We start from the raw sequence: 12833 nt of genomic DNA, 5'->3' as shown, positions 1-12833 counted from the left end.
CCAGAATTCATAATAAAATAAACATTTAATAAGCTAGTTTTCTAACTTATGTATGTGCGTTGCGTAAGCAATATACTTATTAAACAAATGATAATAATAAAACGGTGGCTAAGCGGCCACGTTTCCATTTTTGTGGTGGCTTAGGTCGTAAGCGGGAAGGGGTTAAGCACAATCCGAATACGAGCCTATACGTTCGAATCCTAAAACGAATTTTATTTAATTTTTTTATTTTATTAATTGGAGTCTAAGCATATCATAATTCAATTTCTTTAATAGCATATTTTACTTCCTGAGATAATTAAAATATATCAGGAAAATGTAATATGTTCATATGTTTAGGTTTATTGAATATTTCCTTATTATGCGTATTTACACAAATGTGATAATCACACATACATTCTTAAATACACGTACGCTGATGCTTGCTTCTTCTTGCCCCGCACAAGCAATGACTTTTGTGTACGCTTTTTGCTTTTTGCGAGTTGAACGATCGCAGGCAAGGAGGGATTGGGGCGCACCGCCACATAATTATTTCAGATATATATTTTATTTATCGAATTCAGTTTGAAAACGATTATAGGTATGAATTTATTGGTATATATATATTCGAAAAAGAAAAATATATATATATATATAATATATATTATATTACGAAAATAATTTATAAATGCATCAGTATTTTTCAATACAAATTAAGCAACATATCAATATATTATGAGCCCTCACTTGACACGCCTATGTGCATGGTGGCAAGCCAACGAAATAACGGCGAGTTCGCGCGGACATTGTGTTGTTGAAAAAAACCAAATGACGACTTTGCCGACAAACATACATATTTATATACATACATACAAACGAGCTCGCATACAAATTTTGCGCATCGTCGCGGAGTTGACAAAATTTGTTTCAATCGACAATTTTGCGACAATGTCGATCGGCTATGTTGTCTCGTTTGTCCTTTTTGCAGTGGTTTGCTATTGAAAGTTGACTTATGCTCTTTTGAAATATTGCGATTACCAATTGGGCTGCATTTTCATAGCGTCGTATTTAGATAAAATGGGCTAAATCGAAAAACTCTGAAACAATGATAATAAGTAAACATATAAAAGTACTATATGGACTGTGCTTAGAATATATAGAAGTAGTTAATGATTTCATATGAATGTCAATTTGATATAAATTTTATAATTTAATGCCATAAATAGTGCATAATATGAAAAAATATAAATATTATTTAAACTCGAATAGGTCATGTTGCCAATTCTCCTTTCTGAAGTGAACATCAGACAAATTCTTCAATTTCTGATTTTTAGCAAATGTTGTGAGGAAGCAGCTTGTGGACATACAAATGCGAGGGGGATGGTAGGATTTTCAGTGGTGGCTGTCAAATTGTAAAATTGAATTTTTCTCGTTTTACTCATTTATTTCGCATATGCGTAGGAATTCTATATGAAAACCAAATGTGGTTTACCAGGCGCACAGAAAAAATAGCGCGGCGCAAAGTTATGAACGAACGCACTTTGCTTTGAAGCAGACGCACGTTCCTTATGAATGAATTTGTTGTCGTTGTAATATGAAATACTTAGAAAATAAGCCGCGAGTTTGCTTGAATATTATTGGTCGATGATGGTGCGTCTACGTTTTTTTGTCACTTGCGCGAATGTTTGATTTTTTGCGAAAGACATATTGAGGGACATACATATGTACATATGTGTACATATATGCAAATATATTTGGACATGCGAATGAAAGAAGGCAATTTCAAGAATATTCACATATGGACATATGAACATTTGAAGCAAGTAAACAATAATAGCTGTTTGAATTCACAGATTAGACAAAATTACTCGAATATTGTCTATGGTGCTGCTTGTATAGCAGATTTCTTTATTGCAATGTGAAATATTTTGCCTAAGTTCAAATCCTATCAGATATTTTTTTATACTCTTTTTTTATTTTTATATTCCTTTTTTATTAAATTATATTTTAATTCTATTTTCATATTATTTCCCTCATTATTTATATTTTCTTGTCGGAAGTCAATTACTTTCATTTTTATTATTTCAATTTTTGTTTATGCGCATATCAAAGAACATCTGCGCATATGTATGTATATACATTTTGCTTATAGAGTGGTGTAGTTCGTTGCGTAAATTGACAGCTGTGGTGACATTTTATTTTCGAACTTGCGCGTTTTCGATGTTCCTTCTTAGCAATTAACATTTTAGTACTGCTAACATTTGCTCCTTCTCTACTCATCAACATTCTCTGGCTCTGGTACTTCTTAACATTTGCGCCATCTCTATTCATTAACATTCTCTGTTAACATTCTCTGTTTGCGCCTTCTCTATTTTTTAACATTCTCTGCTAAGGCTGAGCCATTTTTATCCAAAACACAAACCAACAGTTTGAGAGCTACTCCCGCATTGGCAGTTGAACATTTTGAAATCGATGTACTCTGAGCGCAACATTTGCAAGTCTTAAATATATTTGTACTTATAAACGAGAAACTATTGAAATAAACATAAAAATAAGAAAAAAGGATTTTGTAATAACATTACATTAATATCAATACCTCTTGTGCCTTTATTGAACCAATTATATATTGCTTTGTACTCTGTAAAATAAACAAATAAATAAATAATTAAATAGCGAAACTCGACCGCAGACATTTCTGCCAGCGCAACCACAGAATAACACTTCCTTCACACTTCCACTGACCACACAGAGCACTAAACCAACTCCAGCTGCCTCTATGCAGCGTTCAGCCCGGAGCTTAATTTTGCAAGTGTAAATTGCAATTTGCAGCACTACTAACTCCGCTGTGCAAGCATGTGCATGGGCACACAACAACAAAAAGTACACTGTGAGCGCAACATTAGCTCGCCTGGACGCCTACAAAAGCGGCGTATCTGACAGCTGCAGCTAATTAAGTTACAAATATCAGTTAAATCAAACGCACCCCGTGCTGACTCGTTGACTTGCGGCTAAGTTGCCAGTGAAGAATAAATTCAGTTGACTTTTAAAACAATGTTGAACCTTAATTTACATAAAATAATAGAGCTTTCCAAATATTACCCATATGGAGACACTCTTAAGATCTTAGCGAACTTATGAGATCATAGAACCATAATAATTATGACCAGCATTATCATTTGAGGAATAATGTCAACGATGCGACCTGATGAAAAACTGAGTCTATTTGGGTTACCTATACACGACTGTCCAGTGATTTTTTAAAGCGTTTACCTGATTACCCAATAATAAAAAAAAAACGCTGACGTGCTTTTTACGGTGGTAATACATGTAATTCGGTTCTTGATCGAATTCTTCTCCGATTTTCGGGTTATGCTTTGGATGCCTTGCAAGCTTAATAGAGATTTCCAACTTTATTTCAACGGGTTACCCCAATTAGAAAAACTTTTCTAAAAAAATATTTTAGAGAAAACCTCAATCGACGCAATGACGATCCATATTTGCTTGCTGGTTTAAGCGCTCCTAGAGCGATACCTACAAAGATTGAAGTAGGTATAGACTGACCGCCTTGTTGGAACTGGATTTCCTCGAGCAACTGGACTTCCTCCACATTTGTATGCATCCCCGAAGTTCTTACATGATCTTATCTTGCAAGTTAACAGAAGCAGACTGAAATAGTTTAATGTGACTTGATGCAGCACCAAGCTTTATATGAACTTTAAGATGAGCTTTCAAATGCATTTCAGATATTTTGTTAAGCTCATCCATCTTGTCTATGCCACAATTGCTAACAAATAGTATAGAAATTTATGCAGCGACAAGGCGAAGGTGTGGCAACATTCACCTTTAACCACAGCAATGAATTGTTGCATACAAAATTTGGCTGCCAACAGCCATAAGCGGGGAACAAAATAAGCAACTACAAAAAATGCATACATATATTTGTTGGTACAAGTATACACTACCATATTAATGTATCTAAAATTCCGCTTGTACAACTATTCCAACAACAACAAGCGCTATTGCTACCCGGCTACAAAACGCAATCGACTGCGTTATACATACACACATACAACATTTTGTTTCTGCGTTGCCTTTTCGAAAGGAAATTGAAAGTATTGAGCTTGTGCGCTTTGAGATGTTGGCACCCAGTCGTAACTCACCGAAACAATATAAGGTGAAGGTAGGGAAGTGCTACAATGTTGCAAGCTCTATATACACAAATATACAAGTACGTGTTGTTGTTGTTGTTGGAAGATCGTTTCGCGCATTTCACGGCAGTGGCGTGTGAAAAGCCGATAATTGAAATTGTAAAGAGGACAGCTGCGAACCAAAGTAACAAGAATTGCAACAACTCCAACGATTTTTATACATTCTGTTGCCGCAAAACAACAACAAACAATTGTAATAAGCATTATTTAGTTGCTTGAGCTGTCAGTCAAAAGTTGCATCTTTCAACGCCTTTACCTACACCTCGGCGCTGTTGCAACATGATGTGGCACCGAGATGTGTACGTGAGCGACCAGCGACCTCTACGCCCTTTCTGTTGAAGCGAATAAAATTTTATCGTCAAAACATGACCGATGATGCTGGCGATCAAAAGCCATCAATATCTGTGAATTTATGTGTAATCGACATTAATTTCATACACACTCACACGTACATACATACAAACACATAGAACGATATTGTAAGCTGGCTTATTTATATCTGGATGGCAGATTACAAACAGCACAGAACAATGTAAATCATAACTAGAAACACAAAAAAAAATATCTACACACATACAAATATGCATATATCTGCATATGCATATTGGGGCGCATATGCATATGGACAAAAAAAGAAAAGGGCGTGTATTGAGTACAAATCACTCAAAAGCGCAACTCAGCGCGTCTCATTTGTAAGGAGGTTGATGGGGCCTGACGATGGCTTCACTTTTCACTAATGACTAAACGCAGGCCGTTTTCAGCACTAGGATGGTTCGAATCGTTGCACGACTGGCCGACTGAGCGCCGACTGCACGTTGCGTCGTTCGGCCTGCTAGATGGGTGGATTGAAATGGATGAATTGTTTTGTCCGTTCTGCTTTATTGCATTTGAAGTTGGGAAGAAAAACCACTACTCTGAAGGTTAGCAGGCATCATAATGTATCAAAATCATTATTGGTAATTATTCATTGTGCATTTTGCATGAGCTAGCGTAAAGAGTGAACCTTTGCTTTGTGTTTTTTCGCAAGGCTTGTGATGAGCGCTGGCTGTTGAGGTGGCCGTAAGTGGTCACATGTGCATGCAAAGGTAGAGTATTCCACGGTAGGTTAGCAATGTGTGGTTGAATCCTGTTGAAGCTCAAATTAAACTTTTGAACTATCGAACGAAGCACCGATTATGTCTAATTTATCGCTATTTCGTTACAATAAATACTTGTCTTATAGTTTCGTCAGCTAACTCAGTGTTATGATTTTTTAGAACATTCTAGACTTTTGAAGTATTTCTGATTTATTTTACGAAGTTATTGGCTGCATGAGATATTGATTGTAAAATTTAATAAGGCATGTGATAATTATTTTCGAGTTTGGAAAATGTATGCTTTATTACATTACTGTCTTTGTGCGTCTGTCGAAACGGGGTATCAAAAATTGGTTTGATTGGCATTTTTCTAATGTCAGTTTCGGTTATGTCTCCTGGTTCGCCGAAGGTATGACTGCTGAAATGTGTGAACTTGAGCCTCGCAAAAGCTGGACAATGGGGTAGAAAGTGTCTGGATGGTTCCTCCCCACCTTTATCCATACAAATTTGACAGTTTGCCTCCGACTGGATTTTAAGTCTTACAACATATATGCCTATTGGACAATATTCATTAAGAATACCTACGATTGCGGCAAGATGAACTTTGCTAAGGACAAGTAGTTTAGTAGATCTACTACTCTAGGATAGTCGTGCAGTCGCGCAGAGCAGGGCGTATGCGAGTATTATCAACGCTAGTGTTGCCGTTCTGCTGTCGAAAAAAATGCTCACCTCTGTGAAAGAAGCACTAAGTCTATGCACTGAACTTCGGAGCACTAAGTCTACTGCTAATAGCAGTCACGACAGTTCTACCCTCCAACCTTCCACCCTAGCTTCTATTCATTAATGAAAAAGCTCACCAAGTCTCTTCTCCTATGACTTTTTTCCGGAGAAACAACCACCAGGAGTAGCTTCTACGACACAGTGGTCCAAGTTTTCAGAGATGTAATTGAAGTGGGAAAAAATTTAAGCGTGACTTTTTGGAAGGTTATTCATACAAGATGGAGTTGTAATGGGTTGGAAGCCTCTAGATCATGGAATACTGGGTCAATGTTATAACGGTTTCGTTTTCCAGCGTTTGTAATATTTGAAATCGCTACGATACGAATACATTCCTCTAATGATATTACCAAAACAAATTCATCAAGCAGATCTTCCCACTCATATATTCGTAAAGCCACGGTAATGTTTTCCCATTGAACTAAGAATGCTTTAAAACTCACTAGCTACAATAACTATTTAGTATTGAGATTATTTACAGTTACTCAGTTTTAAACGACGGGTATCGGAAAAGAACTAATGCAACTGTCTCTTTAAGAGAGTAAGCAAATGCTACAATCTATAAATTTTTAAACGGCAACCCACTACTAGCTTACTTTGTGTCATTTGTAAGCATAACTAGACCTTTCGAATACAACTATACACACATATTTTTAAGTACTGGTATAATCTGAAAAACTCACAACACATTTGTCAACCTCAAGAAGTGGTTGCCTTAGTGGCTGCCGCTCGGCAACTTTAATAGTAACATTGTGTGCTTGAATAAACGGAAATAAATGCATACAAATGTGTCAAAGAGAGACCCATACGCACATATATACACACACTACTACACACACAAAGCTTGTGTTATATATATTTAAGCTGCAATATATGGAAATTTATTTATACGCCATGAATATTTGGCTGAGAAGTTAGCTGAGCAACCATACGCTATACAGTAAACAGTGTGAAGTTGTTGCACGTTGCAAGATGTTTCGCACTGCGTTTTGCTTGGTTGCATGGATGAATAATTGCTGAGCGCTTGTCATTGATGTATGGTAGTGGATACAGCTGCGCTTATTTGGAACGAAAACGAAGAAACGAAGACGATGAATGCGTACCAAATTTTGGAAGCGTGTAAAGAAACGTGATTCCTTAAATAAATATATATATATAGCATATATACATATGTATTAGGGAAGGAAATTAATATTTTTCAAAAGGTACCGTGAAAATATTTATTATAATTTTTGAAAAAAAGTTTAAAATTTATATGATTTAAGGTTGACTTTGACCACAAACAACTTTTGAATGAGTCGACATAGCAAAAGATTGTAACGGACCTTTTTGTAGATCATTAAGTTTGCAACAAGAATATGTTTTAATTTGTACTCTAAAAAAATCTGTTCATATACATTAGACATCAAAAAAAAAAATATATAAAAAATATTGCTGTGTTATTCATGTGCCGTTCATATTAATATTAAGACCTTAAACTTTAGCAATTTTTTTTCGTCATTTCGGATGCTATTTTCACGGTAACTGAGGAAAACAGAATAAAATTTCTATTTTGTTTATATAATATGTGTATATAATATTTTCTACCCGAACTGGAGTCAGTGTATTTATTATGGGAAAGTATTGAGCACTGACTTAAAGCGCTTTAAATAGGATACCTGCCACCTTGTTGTTGTGGTATATATGTTAGAGGAAAATATAAAATATATTCTTGGCATAAAACTCTTCCTCACGTTTACGCAATTTGCTTTCTTCTCATCCCTTAAATTGGCTGGTAAAACTTGAAGAACTTACTAACCAACCAAAACACACACGCACGCGCAAGTTTTAGAAAACTTGTGAAAATTATTTTAAAGTTATTCTTAACACATTGCTCAAATATACCAAATATCTTCAAAGCGTTTTGTTTTAATTTCATTATACCCTGAACCGGGTATATTAAGTTTGTCACGATGTTTGTAACACCCAGAAGGAAAAGTTGAGGACCTTATAATGTCTATATAAATATAAATGTCCGTTATTGAACCACTATAATATATAGCTGCCATACAAACTGAACGATCGGAATCAAGTTCTTCTGTGGAACCTTTTGTATTTGTGAAGGGTATCATAGCTTCGGTGCAACCGAAGTTAATGTTTTTTCTTGTTTTGTTTTACTTTCATTTTCCGAGAAGTTTGTGCACAACAAAAACCACTCCGTTGTCCACTTGTTGAAAAGATTCAATCTGCTTGAGAATTTGCTCGTATTTTCGGCTTTGTGGATTAGTTTGCACACTGCTTACAGTAGTTACACAAACACTTATACTAACACTTATATATTTACATGGCTTGCTCTGAAAGCTTTTAGCAGTTAGCTGCTGTTTGTTTTAGCTTTTTGACTTCCTTGCTTTGCCTTGCTGGGCTTTGTGTTGACATTGTTGTACAAGCTGGCTTTATTTAAATAATCTTCAGTCATACTGAAAGTCAATTGTTAGATTGCAGCAGTATTGGGGATTATTGCCTAAGCTACCGCTGAGTGAGCTAAGGAGATTTGCCGTTATAGCGATATTCAAGGCGTAAGCGTTTATTTTATTTGATAAGATGAATATACCATAAAACAGTACTTTTGCAATATAGGACAGCTGAATAAATAGCAAATGCTATGCACATTACATTGCTGCTAGTTCTAAATATAATATTATATAAATAAATATACATACATAAATTATTATGAATTGGGCAGTTTTACCAAATTATCAAATTCGGTCTGACAAAAAAACAAAAAAAAAAAAAATTTTTTTTATGTATTTTAACGCTTGCTAACGGGTTATGGGGACAGGTGCTTCACAGAACAAATAAAATGATAAACAATCCTTCTCCTTGTACAATGGTAATAACATCGTTAACGATTATTTTATATCTGGTCCACTTTCATAACACGCTATCCAAAAAGCTTCTGCTCCGCTTCTGCGACTGTAAGGTTACACTTGTTGCTTCCTTCTCTGTATTTAATCTGTCACACTTGAGCCAAATATGCTCGGCTGCCTTAAGATGTCTAGCACATCACGTCTGCTGTGAGTCATCTGCACTGCAGTAGTCAAATTTCTACGAATTAAGATGCAGAGAGATAAAGAAACCGAAAAGCGATCTTTTCCACAGTTTCTAGTACATCAAGCTTTGTCATATAAATATTTAAATACTGCACTCTTATAACTGAAACCAACAATGTTTTTTAATCAATTTATGCTCACGAAAGCTTACGGTCAAGGATTTGTCTGGGCGTCGACGCCGAAAGCAAAGAAAGGCAAGTCTCAACAAACAAGTGAACTTTCATAAAATAATTCTCACCATTATTATTATGCCACCAATGGCACCTACGCTGCCGTAACACCAGCACGAGTATTCAACATATATAGAAAATAACAAAATAATACAACAATAACACAATGTTGGCTGCTCTTGACATTGAATTTGCAGCAAAACCATATTGTTTCGTTATTTCATTTTCTTATTTTTTTTTGTATGTATGTGTATGTTTCTTATTCCACGTATTTTCACATGGACTTCTTTACACTTTCCCTGCTTTCAATACGACTCTTTAATGGCGGCCTTTCCTCCCTGCTTTCGCTATGCCTTCCGGCGCGGCTACTTGTTTCGGTTTCGACCACTCTGGCAGCCATAAAGTATAAACAAATTAAAGTTTTAATTAAATTTACGGCTGCATGCTTGTTACTAGAAGTTTTCTTTGCAGAAATAGCGCGAACATTTTCAATATTTATTGGTTCCATACACGAAGAAACTTTCAGATTTACAGCTTGCTGTAAAAGTAATTGGGCACTTGTAAGGGAGATGGCCAATTAAAGGTTTGTTGCGAAATAAAAACTTATAACAGTTAAGTTACGTGTGTATCTAGATAAAGGGAATTATATGGAAAGTATTAAAGCGAGTTGATTTGCGGATTGGTAAAAACTCATGGGTAAAACTCATGTAATTTCGGTTTCACTTTTTTTTTATTTTTTTTATTTTTAATTTTGTTAAATATTAGATTACATTACCTAGTACTTTCAGAGAGCTCTACATAAAGCCTTCTACTACATGGCTCTTCTAATGCAGAGATTGGCTCGCTCTGACACTATTGAATCCGCTGAGAGAGACATAAGCTGTTCATAAGAATTTCATGAGGAAAAATTTTCCATCAAAGATCTTGGTTTTGAACGGTCAGTTTGTATGACAGCTATTCCCAGAAATCAACAGTTTTTTGAGGAGATAAGGACGTGTGCAAAACTTCAGATCGATATCTCAAAAACTTAGTGTATAGTTCGTGTATATACAGACAGACGGATAGACGGTCATGGTTGAATCGATTCAGCTTGACACGCTGATCACTTTTATATAATATATACTTTATAAGGTATCCAGAGTTTTCTGCTGGATATAACAAAATGCGTTGCAAACTTAATATGTAGATTCTATTCAGCGTAGAATTACTAATGACAAGATGGTATTATTTATGAGAGAAAAGAAATCACCTTTTATTTTGAAATAAAATTTATATATATTGATCTTAAAAACTACCAAACTCACTTCTACTTATGGAAGTTTTACAACTCAAAATAATTCCATAGCTTAATCCAGATTTGCCACTTTTCATCCTTGTCACTTTCGTTGTATTGCTGGTGCAAATTCACCAACCCAGCGTCCAACTCCCGCTCCTGGGCTGTCAGTGTTGTAATGAAATCATCAAAGGCCTCACCAAAGAAAAAGTTAAATCTTTGCAACTCAAATGCCAGCTTTTTCTGCTTCTCTACAGCGCTCACTAATTTAATATTCGCTTGAGAAATTAATTCGCCGATTGTGTTGGTCACGAAGCGTACTTCATGTGCGTCTAACGGTTCATTGATTAAATTTATATTTTCAATTTTATTCAAAGCGTTCTTTAAAGCCGTGATTTTGTTGTTATTTGTAACACTTTGCTCTGGCTCAGCTTGCAAGTCAGCTAAAATCACTTTAATTGCTTCACGTGAGAATTGCGCAAATGGCTTTTCAAATTCCAACAACACTTTATGGCGTGCGTTTAAATCGAGTCTACTACTGTCGGGGTGACCATTGTCTCCTATGTTGATTTCTTCCTCGGTTTGCACAGGTATAGCTGAGCTGTTAGCGATCAGCTGAAATTAAATGAAGTGAGGTTTGACTTAGAATATGTATTTATACTTAGTATTTATCTAAATAATTTTATAAAAATATGTGTGAAAGTATATTTTTGAATATGTAGTTAAATTACCTGTATCACGACGAAAGCCAATAAAAAGTTTATACCTAAAATTTTAGTCATGGTTACTTTGTTGTAATCACTTGGTCGCACTGCAATAAACTTAAGAAGATAAGTGACTAGAAACCTATCAATACATTTCATTTTATACTCACTTGTCTTCAATTATATTGCGTTTCCAATTAATTGACTTCGATAATTAGCTGTAAAATTCTTAGTTAAGAGTAGTTCCAGCGAAAGTACTTGTTTATTTACTGAAACAGCATTGGGTGCAAGAAAATGTATGTAAGCATACATAATTTGTTTTTTTTACATGTCATTGAAGAACTAGCGATCTAATTATGACGTATTAGATTTATTCGTGTTACGTGGTGTTACGGAAAAACTTTGTCATTGTTTAGGAGAAACCAGCAGCTAAATTGCGACTTAGCTAAACCTATTCGTAGAATGAATCATTTTACGCATAGGTTTCAATTTGCTTAAAAGCTCCATTCATTACCTCTAATCGATTCAGTAATTGTATTTGTAATTTTAACTGTAATTGTAATTGTAATTGTAATTGGATTTGTAATTGTATTTATATTTGTATTTGTATTCGTATTTGTATGTATATTTGTATTTGTATTTATATTTGTATTAGTATTTGTATTTGAATTTGTATTTGTATTTATATTTATGTTTATATTTGTATTTGTATTTATATTTATATTTGTAATTATATTTGTATTGGTATTTGTATTTATATTTATATTTATATTTGGATTTGTAATTGTATTTGTATTTACATTTGTATTTGTATTTGAATTTGTATTTGTATTTATATTAATATTTGTAATTGTATTTGTATTTATATTAATATTTGTATTTATATTTGTGTTTGTAATCGTATTTATATTTGTATTTGTATTTGCATTAGTATTCGTATTTGTATTTATATTTGTATTTATATTTGTATTTATATTAATATTTGTATTTATATTTGTATTTGTATTTGTATTTGCATTTATATTTGTATTTGTATTTGTATTTATATTTGTATTTGTATTTGCATTTATATTTGTATTTGTATTTATATTTATATTTGTATTTGTATTTGTATTTATATTTATATTTATATTTATATTTATATTTATATTTATATTTATATTTATATTTATATTTATATTTATATTTATATTTATATTTATATTTATATTTATATTTATATTTATATTTATATTTATATTTATATTTATATTTATATTTATATTTATATTTATATTTATATTTAGATTTGTATTTAATTAATTTTTGTATTTAATTGTTAATTTATATTGTATTTATATTTGTGTTTGTATTCGTATTTATATTTGTATTTGTATTTGTATTTGCATTAGTATTCGTATTTGTATTTATATTTGTATTTATATTTGTATTTATATATATATTTGTATTTGTATTTATATTTGTATTTGTATTTGTATTATTGTAGTATTCGTATTTGTATTTGTATTTGTATTTATATTTATATTTGTATTTGTATATGTATTGGTATTTACATTT

General features: G+C 33.4%; 1 protein-coding gene across 1 annotated transcript; it reads right to left on the bottom strand.

Moving 5' to 3' along the window:
• Window positions 1-10538: 10538 nt before the first annotated feature.
• On the bottom strand, window positions 10539-11403 carry LOC106621128 (uncharacterized). Its single transcript, XM_014239852.3, has 2 exons — window positions 11304-11403; window positions 10539-11187 (listed from the first exon to the last, which is right to left on the bottom strand). Exons 1-2 carry the CDS (start codon window positions 11352-11354, stop codon window positions 10621-10623), a joined length of 618 nt encoding a protein of 205 aa, XP_014095327.2. The 5' UTR covers window positions 11355-11403; the 3' UTR covers window positions 10539-10620.
• Window positions 11404-12833: the final 1430 nt, after the last annotated feature.

This window comes from Bactrocera oleae, chromosome 3 (assembly GCF_042242935.1).
Source record: "Bactrocera oleae isolate idBacOlea1 chromosome 3, idBacOlea1, whole genome shotgun sequence".
In the NCBI taxonomy this organism is placed as follows: Eukaryota; Metazoa; Arthropoda; class Insecta; order Diptera; family Tephritidae; genus Bactrocera; species Bactrocera oleae.
Note: the sequence above shows the minus strand (reverse complement) of the source record. Positions and strands in the feature narration are given on the sequence as shown.

Bases quoted from the DNA above. Each gene is read 5' to 3' on its own strand.
- LOC106621128 (XM_014239852.3), bottom strand. From the start codon at position 11,354: ATGACTAAAATTTTAGGTATAAACTTTTTATTGGCTTTCGTCGTGATA. The intron at 11,188-11,303 runs GTAATTTAACTA...ATTTAATTTCAG, and splicing joins TGGCTTTCGTCGTGATACAG to CTGATCGCTAACAGCTCAGC.